At 49.2% G+C, this 17,430-nt stretch overlaps 1 protein-coding gene across 5 annotated transcripts in view; it reads right to left on the minus strand.

The window, feature by feature from the left end:
- Positions 1 to 723: 723 nt before the first annotated feature.
- Positions 724 to 17,430, minus strand: part of CACNG5 (calcium voltage-gated channel auxiliary subunit gamma 5) — a 47,721-nt gene continuing 31,014 nt past the window's right edge. For 3 of the 5 annotated variants that reach the window (XM_084751148.1, XM_084751147.1, XM_084751149.1), the window contains 5 exons: positions 13,877 to 14,127; positions 12,323 to 12,409; positions 11,043 to 11,183; positions 7,330 to 7,475; positions 3,953 to 7,031 (listed from right to left, as the gene is read on the minus strand). In XM_084751148.1, coding sequence (XP_084607274.1) covers positions 6,774 to 7,031; positions 7,330 to 7,475; positions 11,043 to 11,183; positions 12,323 to 12,409; positions 13,877 to 14,072 — 828 coding nt within the window. In that variant the 5' untranslated portion in view covers positions 14,073 to 14,127 and the 3' untranslated portion in view covers positions 3,953 to 6,773. Of the gene's footprint in view, positions 1,016 to 3,952; positions 7,032 to 7,329; positions 7,476 to 11,042; positions 11,184 to 12,322; positions 12,410 to 13,876; positions 14,128 to 17,430 lie in introns of those variants that run through there. The other 2 variants (XR_014773334.1, XM_084751150.1) reach the window with 2 other exon arrangements.

Raw genomic sequence — 17,430 nt, forward strand, 5'->3', positions numbered from 1 at the left:
CCTTTTTTACTCTCTTTTGTTCTTTTGTTTTCTCCCCCCCCCCCACCTCTCTTCCTCCCACCTCTCTCTCTCATGGAAATATTCCTTCCTGCCATCCAGTTGAGGACCTGCTGACACACTAGCCTGACCAGGAGGAGCCACAAGTCTTCCTCTAGTTGTCAGTTTGCAAGAGTGGGCAAGCCTCCAGCCCTGAGCGGCTTCAGCCTGGAAGATGCCGGATTGCACCACGGCCCTTTCAGTGTGGGTTGACGTCATGAGTAGAGATGGCACACAAGGAGTTGGGAGGCTATTAGGGAACAGTGTGTCAGTGATGTGTCACCATTCCTTCCCACTTAGTGAGAGCTTTCCTTCCCTCTCAGATTATGCCAAGCTGGGAATTTGGAATTGCAGATGCCAAACTCTCTTGGGAGTGTGGCATCCCTCAAGTTTGTACTCTGAGATCCCAATCTCCAGTAACTCAGAATGTGAGGATATTTGTACACAGGTACTTAAATGATTATATTAATAGTGATTGAATTTATTGTCAAGATCTCTAATCCATACTTGATGTCTTTATATATTCTTTAAATAAACAAATAGAAATAAAACTTGCAGAGTCTTGCAATTATTATCAGCTTTGAATAAGTCTATAAACATCTCACCTCCTGGTGTGTGTGTGTGTGTGTGTGTGTGTGTGTGTGTGTGTGTGTGTATGTGTGTAGATCAGAGGTCTCTATGTCCAGTGTCTTATGTAGTCAGACTCCACAACCTTACTTTTTTGAGACCGGATCTCTGACTGAACCTGGGGTGTTGGCGTAATGTTTTTGTGGACTGTGTACAGTTTACCCTTGTTCAATCAAATGCTGATTTCTCTCTCCCACTATCTGGTTTCAGTCTGGATGTGGCATTATAATGTCTACTCTAAGAATCTCCTACTTCAAGTTTGTGTAAACATGCCCACCACTTGTTCTTTGTTCTGCTAATAAAAATACCAACCAGTCAATACTGAGCAACACAGAGAATAGGGTGGGACATCCTAGTGCAGGGAAGGGTGGGGAGAGAGACAGACAGACAGAGAGAGAGAGAGAGAGAGAGAGAGAGAGAGAGAGAGAGAGAGAGAGAGAGAGAAGTAGGAGAGTGAGGCATGAGGAGAGGACCAAGAAGCATCAGGAGAAATAAACTGGAGTTATGAGATGATTAAAATGCAAGAGTGACTGGGAAATTTGGCTGGGGGGAAGCCAGATCAGCTTGGAGGTTTAGGATGGAGTAATTATTGCTCAGTATTATGCTCTAGGCTAATTAAATAAATCATAGTTTCCATGTGTCATTACTTGGGTAAATAGCTGGGCTAAAGATAAACTGCCGCCTTACCAAATTTGTGATTTATATCATATTAATAACTCTTCTACATTAGGGAGCACCAAGGTAGTTAGAATGCTCGGCTACCCAGCAAGCCCAAGGGATCCTTCTACCTCTGCCTTCCCAGTTCTAGGGTTACAGACATGTGCCACCAGGTCTGGCTTCTTGTGTGAGTTTTGGGGATCATGCTTGGGTCTTCATGCTTGATCAACAAGCACGTGATTGAGCTGTCTCCCCAGCCACCAAGTTTCTAAATCTGTCTAGAGACGTCCTTAGGCCTCAGGATCCTTCCATGCATAGGATGAAGAGGGCTAAATGTGAGCATGCTGACGAAAACCTACCATGCAGTACACACTTTGGTGAAGGCTTTAGGAGGATGCTGATGATCGAGTCTGATGATGTCCACCTGTGGGCATGGACGCTGAAGTCACGGGGTCTTAACTGACACTCACAGGAGCTTGTATTTGAGTTCACAAAATTCAACCTCACACAATTAAAGCTCAACTTCCCCAGAGATTTTGAACAAGAACCACTTTTCTGAGGCCCAGCCACCTGCTCAAATGTTTGTGACATGACTCCTGTCACCCTTTATGGGGTGAATGCCAAGCCTGCGAGCTGACCTTGATAGTGAGAGCATCGAGACTTTCTGTGGATTTCATAGATGACACTCACCTGGAATCTCTCATAGGGCAGACTTAATTTAGCCTCCATCATTTTCTTAATACAGGACAACTTAATCTGAGGAGGCTGGGTTTTTTGTTTTGTTTTACCATTTTGGCTGTGTTTGGATTTTTAAGTAAATATGTACTTATATTTATTTGATATGTTTGAGTGTTTTGTCTGGAACCGCACTATGTGTGAGCAGTACCCATGGAGACCAGTAGAGGGCATTGCATCCTCTGGAACTTAAGTTACAGACCAGAGTGAGCCAAGACTTTGTTTGGTGCTGGGTAGGAAACCCAGGTCTTCTGCAAGAGCAGCGACTGCTCTTTACCACCGAGCCATCTTGTCAGCCCTCATGATTGAGTTTGGAAAACAGTAGATTATAGAACATTCTCTTACTGGCTGTACTGAATCAGAAATGGTTGGGAGATATATGAGTGTGGGTGGATTTAAAATAACATTCGACTGAAGCTGTGTTTATTCTGGACATGGTGATGCACGGTCTCTTTATGGCCCCGAAGCCCTCAAGCCTGGTTAATTCATAATGGATGGACGCAAAATGAATTATTCATAAGGCAGCAGTGAAGACTGGCTGAGGTTCTACAGTTGGAGCTCTGAGACTACAAGGTCACTTTGGAAGGTCTGCTGGCCCTCCCCAGGACTTGGTGTCCATTCTTGGCCCTGGCCACAGGAAGAAGAGCATCTTGGCTCCGGAATGCCTAGCTCTTGCCATGCTGGTCCTCAAGGGCAAGCTGCTGTTGCATCCTAATGAAGGTCAGCTTGAGGGATGGCTCTGGAGCCAAAGTCCTGGGCTTGAACTTGACACCTTGCCCACAGGCACAGCCCGTCTGAGCAAGTGAGGCCAGTGAAGGCAGTGAGGGAGCAAGGATGCTACTGGGTCCTTTGGCCTCCTTGGTGGCCCACCTAGCACTCTTTTATCCTTTCTTTCCTGCATTTTGTAAGAAGCCAGTAATCCCGAACTGGACTGTGAGAAGATAGTTCTATCCCCATTTCTGGTGGTAAATTCCAACAGATCCAGGCTCAAGTTCTTGACCCTGTGGTCAGAACTCTCTGGGGGGGGGGAGGTGAAGGGGGGAGCTTAAAAAATCCAGATATTTAGAACTCCATCCTTGAAGCCTAGAGTATGTCATGGCTTTGACACAATCTGAAAGTTGGTTAGAGACCCAGCCCACAACCAGGAATAGCATCTGGATCTTGGGGCTGGGAGACCATGGGCAAAACCAATCATGACATGGTATGTTTTATTTCCAAGGTGGTCACTGCAGTAGACACCAACTTGTGCTACAATGGAAAGTTGCTTTCTCGCCTCTCATGTAGTAGGCTCCGTGTCCCTGCACTTAAATCTGGGTGGTTTGATGGTGACTTTGGGCCACTTCCAAGGCTTCTTCAAAACCAGCAATATGGCACCTGCCCATCTCGTGGGATATTCCTTCTTAGCCTCCCAGCTGTCAGGCTGTGAGGAACTCTCATTTGTACATGGGTGTTTCAGCCAACAACCTCAACTACCACCTGCCAGTGGATCTCAGTGGCCAGACTAGTTAACAAGCAAGCCTAAAATAACAACATCCACTGCTCAAGTTAACTTCCTGGGAGACCCTGAGCAAGAACCACCTTTCTGAGGCTCAGTCACCCCCTCAAATATTTGTGACATGACTCCTGTCACCTTAAGTTTTGAGGGATAGCAATAGATTGACATCCTATTCCCCTGGCCAGAAAGTGGCTCAGGAGTGGGTATGTGACCCAGAATTGGCCAGTGGGATGTGAGGTGAGTGCTACTGGGGACACTTGTTGTCTTTGTCTCTAGGGAGGACAAAAGAAAGGGTACCCCGTACCGCTGCTGGAGCTGTGGTATCTTCCATATGGTACTTTCTGCCACCCTCTTGCTGCCAACCCAAGGATAAAGTCAACCCCAGAAAGAACAAGCAAGAAATGGCAAGAGATGGGTTTATACACTTGCATATGTGATACAAATATTTTGATCAAGAAAGATTATGAGTAGTTTCTGAAATCGGTTTATAGGTGGACAAGAAATTATGATGGTGGTGTGGTGTTGATACATTCATCCATCCCGTCATGGGAAAAGCAAGGGACCAGACCCATTGTGAGGTCAGTGCACATGGCCCATTCCAGGGTGGGAATGCCCCCTTTGACTTGACAGCCCAGCCTTAGGCTAAGGATGGCTCACTCTCCCAATACCATGGTCAATGGTCAGCTTGCTGATAGGAGTAGACTCTGTTTTTTCTCCCCATGTATACAAAGAACAAGCCTGGCAGCGACAGAGAAGTGTTTTAGAGAGAGAAAAGTGCATCACAGATGTTAAATAATATTGACAAAAATTGGAGTCAAGCACATCTAAACACTTGTCCAGCTTGAAAATGCCACTCAGCCGTCTCCAAACAGACTCCGGCAAACAGCAGTGAAAACGACTCGGTGCTCATTGGGAGGTGCTGACGGAGGGGTGGGGGGCTGCCAGTCACTCTCAGTTCACAGGCAGATACGGAAACTGGCAGACAAGAGCAACGTGGACCGAATCGTGGGAGGTGTGGGTGTGGAAGTGGTCGTGGAAACCATTTCAGCTGCGCTTCTCAGAATAGAATGGGTTGCCCAAGGATCCGCAGTGAGTCAGTCAGTGACTGAACCGAGAGATAAAAAAAAAAAAAAAAAAAAAAAAAAAAAAAAAAAAAGAAAAAGAAAAAGAAAAAAGAAAGAAAGAAAGAAAGAAAGAAACTCTTCTCTTTTCCTTCTACTGTCTGTGAAACCCATGGAGGAATCAGCACATTAGGGGCTGAGCTGTGCCCTCTCCCAAATTTGTGCCCTGAGATCCCACTCTCTCCAGTAATTCACAATGTGAGTATTTTGTACACAGTTGCTTAGATGATTCTATTAATAGTGATCATTGAATTTACTGGAATGAGCGCTAATCCGTACTTGATATCTTTACCTTTTTTTTTTTTTGAAACACAGTCTCATGTAGCCCAAGTTGGCCCCAAACTAGCTAAGTAGGTAAGAGTGACTCTGAACTTCTGATCTTCCTGCCTCTACATCCCATGTGTCAGGATTACAGATGTGTATTGACACATCTGGATTATGTAGTGTCGGGGCCAATTCCAGGGCCCCATGCGTGTTAGACAAGCACTCTGCCAACTGAGTTATACCCTCAGCCCCTGGCATCCCTTCAAGAGGTAAATTGGATATACCAAGATAAATAAATAAATAAAAGTCTCAGGGGCACATGGGCACATGGGCACACAACAAGATGGTGGCCGTCTGTAAGGCAGGAGCGGACTCCTTGGAGATCGGTCATCTGACAACTCATCTTGGACTTATGGCCTCTTCCAAGCTGACTGACGCAGTGTCCTTCTGTGGCCACCAGCTGTGTTGTTTTCTGTGCCGCTTGCCAGAGCTTGCAAGTTACCCACTGTGGCTTTGTATGTTCAGGGATGTTTGGCATCTTAAAAGAGAGCGCGGGCAAAAGTGGGCACAGCAAAAAGACACAGCACAGAGAAAGCTGCATTGGCTCGTCTCTCAAAAGCCTCAGCATGAACAATGGCCTGGCTGAGCTGACATCTGGAGAACTCTAATTACAGACTTCTCGGAAGCATTTGCAGCCTCCCTGGAAGCACTTGCAGCCTCCCAGCTCAGCTTCCCCAGCAGGAAGGCAGTTGTCACGTTGTCTGGCCTTCTGGAGGCATGCAATTTGCCCTCATATGTCATGTAACTGGGAAGCAGATGCTTCTCCATATTAGGATTAAGTTGGCAACCCCCAAATGTTCACGGGCATCCTTGGCAAGGCAGCTGGATCATCTGGAATCTGGATTGTTTGGGCTCAAAACGCACTGTGTCACCAAATCTGCCTCACAACTACAGTATCCTTAGGTGGTACACACACCTGTCTACAGGATTAGATCTCAGAGCCTAAGATGGAAATATGGTCCTTGAAGTCAGGGACAATGTCCCCAGGGTTGGACACAGCGCTTGGCGCTCTGAACACACAACTGTCAAACTCTTGAGTTTTCATCATCAGTCACTTTTTCGGGTTAAGGCATCAAAAGCCCCCATGAAACAGCTTATCAAAGGGCCATGTGTATTAAGACATCTTCAGCCATTAACACCTTTGTGACGTCATTGGCACCGCTGAATACTTACCTTAGTCCCTGACCAGGGCAACTGTGTTCTGGAACGGTGAGCGTCGGGACTGGTCCAGAGCCTTGAGGGCAGTGTTACACAGAGAGATACGTTTTGTGAAGGGAGGCCAACAACATGAAAGGATCTGTCTGTTTGAGAGTTCTGAGCCAGCCAGCCCCACTGGGGCAGAGTCACCTTTTGGTTTCACAGCCCAGATCATGGATGGAGAGCCAGGCCTGTTGGCAAGCACTCAAGTCTGGCTTTGTCTGTATCAGAAACTCGGCAACGCCAGCCTGGCCTTGGCTGACCCGGAAGTGCAGGAACAAAACACAGCTAGAATATAGGCATCTTCCGCCACAGCACAGCACGGGGTGCTGCTGGCTTCCCAGGAGCCCATGGCTATGATTGGCACTCTGGAGGCAGGACGTCACTCACGCTCTCAGCCAATCAGCATGCCTCTGAACTCCAGGCTCTGATGCCCACTGAAGGATGAATTACTCTGGGAGCAGGGGTAGGATGTGGTCAAGTAACAACAGCTAAGTAGGGAATGGCCTGGGCCTTGGCTGAAAGGGAAAGGGGAAAGGCTGTCCAGCCACCCAAAGTTTAGGTGGAGAGGAGGCTAGAGCTCAGCAGGGAGATGATGACATCTGGTCGTAGTCTGGGCACTTGAGCAAAGCTGGGTAGTTGCTGTTCATCTGTAGGGAGGCATCGCTGGAGATGTCCGAGGGGCTGCGGCCACGGATCCAGGCATCTGGGTGCAGAAACTGGCCAGAGTAATCGGAACAGTTGCTCAGCCGTGGCCGGTAGAAGCCTGGGTGGGGTCTGTACATGTCCTCAGCAGTATACCTCTTCATGAACAGGTACACAGACATCACTCCAGCACTCTACAGTGAGAGAGAAGCAGAGGAGAGCTCACTGGCAGGGGCCTTGTTGTACTGCCCCCGCTGTGTCTTCATGGGACACAGCCATGGGGCTTTCCAGTGGGATGGCCAGTGCATGTGTGGACAGGAGTGGGCCCTGGGACCCGTCAGGATAGAAGAGATCCAGGAAAGTCAGGAAGAGGTACGTTTTGGGGAAGAGTAGCAGAGTGGGTGGGTGGTCCAGGATGCTGTGGGATGTTTCCCTCCTCCCGTCCAGGTAGGGCAGTACCAACCTGACACAGGGCAGTATGGGGCGGGTTACCTCGGTTAAAAGGAAGGAGATGGCTGCAAAGGCAAATGACCATCCGTATTTGTAGTTGAAATAGGTCTCGGCATCCTTGGTTCTGTTGAGCATCTCATCATTGATGCTGGAGATGTAGAGCACCAGGCCCACCACAAGAGAGAGGCCTGTGTGAGGAGAGGGGAGGGAAGGGTCCATTCAGCCTGGAAGTCTAGGGAGTTGGCCACTATGGTACCCAGTGAGAACAACGCCTTCACTTTGGAGTTCAAAGGTGAGCATGAGCTTGCCCCCTGATGACTCTGTCTACACCAGCATCTTCTAGGTAGTGAATAGATCCACGTAGAAAACCTCCCTGTCCAACCACTCTCCTGAGCCAAGACACAAGCCTAGTGATGGATTAACCCAGCCCTGTCACACATAGCCTCCTGGGTATCTCTGTTCACTGGGCCTGCCCTGAGGTCCTGTTACTATAGTGTCCTAAAAGCTCTCATGTGACTGTGGGGTGTGAACCCTGAGCTACCAAGAGGGTTTTTTATTAATGTGAGGACCAAAATAAGGCTCACCAGCAGAGCTTCTAATGTCTTCAGCAGTGGGTAGTATATATCTCTCTGGACTCTGCCAGTATAGCCTGGGGTCTATGCAGATGACCTGGTCACCCAGTGCGACCTCTCTGAGATCTTCAGCCAGGAACTTTGTTTGGACCCTGGCCAGCACTGAATCAGGAAGCCACTGGGCCCCCTGATCTCCAACCGCCATTGTGCACATGACTGCCTCAGGCAGCAGTGTCATCAATTAGTGAGTGTAATTGAGTCAAGACATAATTAATTACTCTACATTGGGCTGTTGAGGTTTCATTCCGTTCACATTGTTTTGTGAAACTGGGGCCTCTCCAAGGACGGGTGCTAGAGGGAGACAGGTGTGATTCAAGCCTTCCTCGGTATTTAACTCAAGTGTGAGTCACTGCTGTCCCCAAATGTCCCTCTTTATCATGAAGCTGCTGCACCTGTCCGAGGTTTGTGATCCAGTGACTCACCCACTTTCATGAACCTCAGACATCCTGATCTCCAGATATCTTGGCTGCTGTGGCTTTCACCCAAGGACAAGTGAGTATCCTGGCCCTGCGTTTGTCCCACCCTGGCCAGGTGGATTACCGCCACACAGATGTGGGGCTGATGGTACTGCAGGTGTTACTGGACTCATTACATGGGCTGAAAGAGTGGAGGGGTGAACTAGGTGGGCAGAGCAAAAATGGATGGGCAGAGGAGTGTGTGTGTGTGAGGAAAGAACAAAGAAGAATGGTTCTTACTGCCTCCTGGCTCAAAGGTTATGATGACAGGGAAATGGAGAAAATATCCTAAAGGTCTGGGAAGCCAGTTGGCAATAAGGAAGCCTATGCCAGAGAATCATTCTTTCTTTATTGTCTTTTATCTGTTCACCAACATTTCCATCCACCCACCCATCCATCCATCCATCTATCCATCCACTCATCCATCCATCCATCCATCTATCCATCCACTCATCCATCCATCCATCCATCCATCCATCTATCCATCCACTCACCCACCCATCCATCCATCCATCTATCCATCCACCCATCCATCTATCCATCCACCCACCCATCCATTCATGCATCCGTTGTATCTCTCCATTCCATTCAAACCACCTTCTGCCTGAGCATCAACTCCTAGACCTCTTTTCTCCAGCCAACCAATTCAGACTGTTTGAAATGCATGCCCTGAAAGCCAATTATCTTCTAGAGATAAGGTCTCCGTGAGGCCGCCTGGGAGAAGGAACCCATTTAAGTCACCACATTCCTTTGCCTTCTCATATACTTCCCATGTGTAATCTCATCTCACCATGGCCTCTGCTTCATCCTGAAATACCGGAAGAACTAAAATTGGATTTCAGGGTTACCAGGGCAAAGGTTAAGAAACAGGCCTACAGGAGATAATCTAGCTAGCGGCAGGAAAGAACCAGCAAGGAGTCTTGTTGCATTCCTTTCCACTCACAGGAGATAAGGTTGCTAGGAAACCAGCCCAGAGAGAGAGAGAGAGAGAGAGAGAGAGAGAGAGAGAGAGAGAGAGAGAGAGAGAGAGAGAGCACTTTAAAGCACAGTATCCCCTTTGTATCTCAACCAATACGCACTTGCCAGGTTGGAACTCCCTTGCTTGGGGCACTGGGAGGGATAGGAACCTATAAATTTACCCTCAGCTCAGAGTTCAAGGCTTTTTCTGGATACCACTGTGTTGGTGACCATCAGAGCCCGACTCGAGTTGAAAAATTAAAGGTCCTTGTGTGCATTGCATTGGTATTGAGTCCTGGTGGTCTTTTTTGGGATCTCACCATCTGGGTACAGCAGTCCTCTAAGCTGACAGCTCTCAGATCTTAGTCTTTGATTCAGGTAACTCTATGAGCCCCAGACCCTGATGTCTGGCAGCTTTCTAGGTACCTCAAACTCAGTGCTTCCCACACTAATCTTAGCCCCTTTGTACAAAGCTGTTCCTGCCTATGATTCCTAAATCATGGATATGAATGCCACCCACTCCACACCCAAGGAAGAAACAGCGCTCATCCCTGATGCCTCTGTTGAGAGCCTGGTCCTGGTCCTGTTGAGTTTACTTTCTGAATGCCACACGGACCCTTCCCCCGCTTTCTGTTGCAGCATCATCTTAGTCTGTGCCACTATTGCCCATCTCCTGTAATTCCTATAGCTGCACCTGCCCTAGCTTCCCTGGCTCCTGTCTCATTTCCCTTCCTCACGCTGCTCCCAACAGCATGTGTTCTAGCATCCAAATATGATATCGTTACTTGGCTCAAAAATCCTCTAAAGGCATCTCATGAAGTTCCCCATCTTCAGCCAACTCAGGTGGCTCTGCAGTTTCACATCTCCACACAGTTCCTCAGCCCCCAGAGACTCCATGATAGCCCCCCCGACTTCAAGATCTTTCTTCTCTCTAGGCCCTTTTCCTCTCTCTAAACCTAATTTCTTTGCCTAGTTCCTATTCACTGTTTAGGTCAATGTCTTCAGTTTTTCCTGACCACTGCCTTGTTCTGAATTTTGGCCGCTCTTCTTGGTCTCTTTGGTAGTTCCTCGTGGCCTCTATCACAGTCCTTTTCACTCTAACTGGCTGACTGAATGAGTGAAGGAAGGAAGGAATGGATGGATGGATGAACAAATGAAAGTACAACCTGGTGCTACTCCATGAAGGGTGTGCTACTCCATGAAGGGTGTGCTACTCCATGAAAGGTGTGCTACTCCTATGTTGAAGGAGTCTAGTGAGCTCAGGACATGGGTGTGGCTAGATCATGTAAGCAAGGAATCTCTGAGAGTAGCTGAGGATTAGGAGTGAAGGAACCACTATTCCAAAGGCTGATGTATTTATTTTCCACAGCCATACCCAAAGATAAACTAGCCCCTTGAGACACAGGAAGGAATACTGGTCTGCGGGAGCTAGAGAGCAAGTGTGGCGGTGTGTATTGTGAGGGACATCCCAGCTCTGCCAAGGATGAGCCCAGCAGGCCACTCCAACTCTAAAGTCTCACATGCTGTTTTGGAAGCTCACGGGTGGCCTTAAGGACATCAGAAGTCTCCTTATGGCCTGACTCAGTTCAGCTCAGGTGACTGGCTCCACCATGCTATGTCCAGCGTTGACTCACAGTTGTGAGATCTCCTGAAGCAGAATTTCTCAGGAGTTAAAAATACAAAAACGTGGAGATACGACAACACAACTTACCTGAGAGGATGAAGAAGATTCCAGAGACAAAGGCCAGTATGGTCCGGTGGGGGCGGATGTGCCCGATGTTGCTCAGGATGAAGCCGATGAACATGAAGAAGAGGCTGACCAGTGGGAACGGGGTGGCTGAGCGAATCATCTCTGATGCAGGGGGCAGAGGGGGACAGCCTGTCAGGCTACAGTGACCTTCCTTACTCTGCCTCATTCCAAGAAGTGTGTTCCTGCAGTGTCTACCACACTTGTGGCCTGCGGCTTCCTATTGCTGGCCGAGCTTTTTTTTTTTTTTCTGTCCCCAAGGCAAGGCGGGAAGGTCTGACCTCAACTGCCAACATGTTCACAGATTTGTCTCTTCTTCAGGCATAAGCTCCCCTCCCAGGAATCTACCCCACCCGTCTGTAGGAGAGCCTTGAGGTGCCTGGTCATGTCATCTTGCCTCATCTTTGAGAGACATCCGTCATTTCCAAGGGTACGGGGCACGCTCTGAGTGTTACCAGGGACTGGCACTGGCCTCTTTCTTTAATTCATAATCACGTGGGAAGCTCTACTGCATAATAAAAAAAATTTGCTCTTTGTCTCTGTTTCCTGAGAGGTGACCTAACCCCCTAGATTTCCCATAGGGTGTGTCTGTTATTCATGTGGGCTCCTGAGAACACCTGAGTTTATGCGAACACGTGACTTGGGATGGAGGCAGCAAAGAGCAACCACATTGATTAGGAAATTGGGTTTGGGTCCGTGTGACATAAGCCTGACCTATGAGGAAGGAAGGGGCTGGACACTGAGTTTAGTCGTTCACACTGGAGTAGACATGAGCCATTATTTAGAGATGACTGAAGCCCGCGGCCGCAAGTGTGTTGGTTATATGCACATCAAGTGTTAAACCATTTTGCATAACAGATGCATTCATGGATGTTTATACCCAGAGGGTCCTGGAATGGACTCTGCTAACAGACCAGGGGTATGGGTTGTATTGTAACATTGCAAGTTCATGCTGAGGGTTCGAAGCAACTCTGATGAGGTCAAGGTCACAATGTCAGTCTTGCTACAGTCTGGGAGTGAGTGCTCTGCCGCTTCCTGAGGTCAGAGACATGGAGGCTCCAGCAACCTACCTTCATGTGGAAAAACAAATCTGCAGCATGAGCTCTGATTAATTAGACCAGTCTAAGCAGCTAAGGCCAAGGGCACTAGCTCTTGAGAAGATTCTGAGTGTCTGAGTTTTCCCTTTGCCTGGCTCTCTCTGCCCCACCAGTAGTAGCCCAGGTTAGAGTGTTCTAGGCACCTACTTAGCACATTGACTGTGGATTCTGACGTCATCTGGGAGTTCATGGGCATCACATATTCTATGGTGAAACAACGTCCTCGCTCCTCACCTGTGGAGACAAGAAATTACCGCTACTGTCAGGTCCCGCTCCAACATGGATTTGAGGTTAGTACATTCCTAAAGCTTCCTGGATCTCCGGGGCTATGTCTCTGCACCTGGGCTGGATAAAAACTCCAGGGAAGCTTTCCTCCCTGGCTGGTGGCCCCAGGTGGGAGTAGGGAACATGTCTTGACGTCACTTTCTTTCTGGAGTGAGGACCGAAGCATGGGACGGAAGAGGTCAGCACTAGGAGCTCGATGCCCAGCAAGCATCTGCTGCCGTCTGTTGCTTTTGACTGATGATGGTGCGTGTCTGTCTCAGACGCATGAGTGAAACAACTGTCCCCTAACCCCCACCCCAAGCCTTGGCAATCAGACCCTGGTGGCCTCAGACTCTGCTTCAGGTTAAGCAGAGATGGATGTCACAGAATCTGGAACAGGGAGAGATGAGGTCAGGGTTGGATGCTGATCCTAAAGCAGGCTTGACAAAGTGTCAAGGTAGTCAGGCTGGGGACAGAGGTGTCCTTTCTGCTAGTCACCCCCCCCCAGCCCCCACTCAACCTCTAGCCTATCCGTGAAAGCCCTAGCTTGAAGATGGGAGAAAACGCTGAGTGGGGACCAAGCTGGGTCTCTTCACACACACACACACACACACTCTCTCTCTCTCTCTCTCTCTCTCTCTCTCTCACACACACACACACACACACACTCCATTCCAGGATCCCACAGAAGAAGCTCAGGGACCAAACTGTGGCTATGCCGGCCAGCACACCTTACACGGGTCTCGCAGGACATGGGGATACTACTCCTGTGTAGGGTGGAGCTAGGCTGTGATAAAGGCCTCAAGGACAGCGTTCCTGGTGTAGCAACTCACTGGGTTCCAGAGAACCCCCAGTGAGCTGGAAGTCCACAACAGGAGGATCAAATTCTGCCTCCTCCCACAGGACTCAGAAGGGCCCACATTTGGTGTTTTCTCCATGTAGCCATCTCCTAGAGGAACAGGAAGCCGCCGAACGAACATTTCCTGTTTCTTAACCTTGCGGGTGTCAGTGAAGTAAGAGTCCAGATACGCTTAACCTGCCAGAATCTTCCCTTCCCCGTTTGTAAAGTGGCAATAATAAGTCTGCCTTGCAATGCCATTGGGAAGATTATGTGCGATCAATAACTTGAGGAGCTAACGAAAGAAAGGCCTGCAAGAGCAATTTAGGTCTGTGAGGTGTCATTCAGCGCTGGAAGGTAGAGTGTGGGAAAGCCAGACCTTGCATGCATCTTTTAGGAGGGAAGCAAGGCCCGGGGACCTGAGAGAGCTTTCCCAGGAGGACGTTGTGAATCAGGCTCTGAGCTTGGGTCTGTAGGCTGGTGGCTGCTTGCAGCACTGCTCAGAGTCAGTGGAGTTGGTCTGTGGTGAACTGTCTACTGGCACCTCCTGGGTGTCTCTAAGTAGAGAGAAAGCCCCTTAGGGGCAGGACTGTCCTTACCAGCGAGGAAGCAGACCCGCCAGAGGCCCGAGTGCAGGGACATCTTGACCTCCGTGCTCTGGTTCTGGGGAAGAATGATGCCCTCCTCCAGGTATAGCCAGTAGTCGGTGCTGACTGCAATGCCCAGCAGGCCCAGGCCGCAGACAGCAAAGACGCTGCTCAGCAGGGTCAGGGCCTTCCTCCCACAGGCGCTCATCTTCCTGGACAATCACTGGGCAGCCAGCAGCGCTGTCTCGCAGGGGCAGGATGGGCTATGGAGACAGGGAGAGAGTGTGAGCCGGAGTGGAGAGCAGTAACTGAAGTCAGTGTGTTCTGGGTCAGTGGATCAATAAGAGCAACAAGATCGGTTGCTGGTTTCCAGATCATCTTTACTTAAGGGTGATCCTCTCCCTCTGCCCTTCAGGAGCTCAGAGCTTCCTCCTAAGGCTACTGTATCTATTTCCTTGTCTTCTGAGTTCTCCTTACTACACATGACCATCCATCCATCATCTACCTATCTATCCACTCATTTGTCCATCCATCTATTCATCTACTCATTTGTCCGTCCATCTTTCATCTACTCATTTGTCCGTCCATCATCCATCCATCATCCATCCAACCATCCATCCACTCCACCTATGTATCCATGCATCCCTGCATCCACCCATTTGTCCACCTTCTCATGCATCCATGCGTTAATCTATTCATCCATCCACCCACCCATCTATCCATCCATCCATCCATCCATCCATCCATTTATCCTGTCAGATGTGGGAGACACAAAGATGAACATTCTGCCCTTGCCCTTGAAGAACTGCCTATCTAGAACAATGGTGCCCAGAGCAGTCCAATGCAACCCATTGAGGTCCATGGCTGAGACACCAGACAGGAAGAAGTGGGGGACTGAGCTCTCCTGGACCGGTTCCTCTGAGTTGTCAGAGACTCCAGGGGTCACCTGCTGCCTGACAGCATGCTCCAGAAGCAGGAGAGAGGGCAGCAGCCTTGGGGGCAGAGAAGGCTGCTTGGGGAAAATCTTCCTCTTGGGACTGACTCTGATCCAATAGAAGGCAGGGTCAGCACATGTAAAGCAGCCAGGCCAAAGGTCAACTTCAAGAGGCCTCCCAAATCTACCTGAACGGATATGGAATGGCAGCTCCCTGCCTAGAGCTCTTCACTGTCAGGAGCCAGCTCTGAAGTAGCCAGAGAAAAAGCTGAGAGTCCACAAGGTGAGTTGTGAATGGGCTTAGAGTGGGAAAGTAGCGGAGAGTAGAGCAGAGCAGATGCTAGCCCCACAGAGCCATGGCTGCAACCGAGACTCACCCAGGAGTGCCTAAGAATCCCTTATTCTTGACAGGGATCCTGATCCTGGAAGCTGAGTGATGGCGTAGAAAAGGCAGGGATTCTAACGTGAAGCTGAAGTTGAGACAAATCAGTCTTTGCCATTCCAAGTGTTGTCCGTGGTCCAGCAGCATCAGCAGCACTAGGGAGCTGGTCCGAAAGGTGGAGTCTGAACCCTCCGATGCTCTGTTGTGGGTTAGGTCTGGAGTAATCCCCATAGGCCTGCGTTTTTGAATACTTGGGTCCTAGCTAAGAGTGCTGCTTTGGAGGAGTTATGAAGCCTTTGGGACCGTGGTCCAGCTGGCAGCGGGAGGACCCTGGGTGGGAACAGCCCACGAAATGATAGCTGCCTCTGGTTCTTGCTCACCAAGATGCGAGAAGGCTCTTCCCATCCCTTCCACTGCCACAAACTCCATGCCTTCCTTCCTATTATGGATGGATGGACTAGAACCAAATAAATCTTTCATCCATTAAAGATGCTTCTACCGGGTGTTTTGTAACAGTGATGAGAATTGTAGCTAAACCAGAATCTGCATTTGAAGAGGACCCAGTGAGTTTGTCTGCCTGCTGACATCTGAAAAACACTGTGCCAAGTTAACAGGGGAGAGCATTGAGATGTGGCATCTGCCGTGAGAGACTATGATGCCAGCCCGATTAGACTTAGAGTTGCTGTGGAAACACACCTCTGGGTACACCATGAGGATGTTTCCAGAAAAGTTTAAGTGAAAGGTGAAGTCCCATTCTGAACGTGGACAGCAGTGTTTATGGGGCAAGGTTCTAAAGTTAATGAAAAGGGAGCTGAGTGGGCACTTTCACCTCCCCCCCCCCCCCCCCCGCAGACACAGCGTGCACATTCACCTCTCTCTTCTTCCTGCAGGCACAGCGTGAGCAGCTGTCACACGTTCCCACCACCACGATTTCACTACCTCAATGGACTCTCTACCCCCAAACGGCGAGCTAAGACAAACTCCCTTTAGTTGCTTTTGTCATGCACTTTGTTACAGAAATGAAAAAAATTATATATATATATATATATATATATATATATATATATATAGAGAGAGAGAGAGAGAGAGAGAGAGAGAGAAAGTTCCTTCAGAATGTGACCTAAGCCCAGAAGAAGGCAGGGAGAGCCACCTCTAAAAGATGCAAGCCTAGTGTGACAAGGACAAGGGTTGAACCTATAGCATCCCTGCCTCAAGATTCCCATGTTGTGGGCAATTTGGAGTTAGCAAGTTAGAGACTTTGAAAAAGTGCAGTATTTCCTTGGCAGGATCCACCAAGCACAGGGCCTGGGTGGTGTCCCGAGGGCCCTACCCATGTCATACCTTGGCGGAGACCTAAGCATAGGTGGGTGCCGTGACACCTGAAAAGCATCCGAAACTTTCTTTTGTGATGTTGAGCTCACTGCTGGGTGTCAGGGGAAAGAGTGTTAGAACGGTTTGTTTGGAAGGGGCCATTGTGGCCCTGATCCCATGACAACAGCCCTATCCTAGCAGCTGATGGTGGGAGAGCTAGCGGATGGGCAGCATGCCGGCACTCTGAGGTGTTGTAAAGGCAGTGAGTGGCCTGCCAGGCAGTGGAGTGTGGAACCATATTGACTTTGACAAGGAATGGGAAAGTGAAGTGCCAAGTCATTCCCTACACAATATGGTGAGGGCAATAGTTGTAGGGGATATTGTAGGCACCAGGAGGCACTGTGTCTTGGTTTTGAAGAACTTCATTGCATGGCTGACAAACCAGCTTCTTTTCACTTGTTCCCTATTTCCCCAGACTTATTTGGCCACAAAATGAGGGATCTGGGAAACCCACCATGGGGCCTGTGCTGCTCCTCTGAAAAATAAGAGCTGCTCCCTCCTGCCCCTGAATTGCTGGGAGGCTAACTGCCACAGCAGATAGCACCGTAGCCTGCTAAAGCCAAAGCTGGACCTGGTGAAGGGTATTATTACCCACTAACAATGGGCTAAAACCCTTGCTTTTCTCAGAGCAGACAGAGCAGGGCGCCTGAAATACGACAGCTGTTGGCCGGCCGAAGCTGAGCAGCCAATTTTAATGTTAAGCTTGGCAGAGATGAGAAAGATTTGGGTCTTAGAGATTTGGAAAGATGAAAGTGGGGAGGAGATTGGATCCGAATCAGTAAAGCAAAGCAAAAAAGAGGAGGCTGAAGGTGACCTTGCCTGCAAAGTCTGCAAGAACAGGCCCTGCAGTCTGGAGTGTGCTCAGGTAAACCCCAAGAG

This window comes from Acomys minous (genome assembly GCF_964271855.1).
Source record: "Acomys minous genome assembly, chromosome: 12".
Taxonomy (NCBI): Eukaryota; Metazoa; Chordata; class Mammalia; order Rodentia; family Muridae; genus Acomys; species Acomys minous.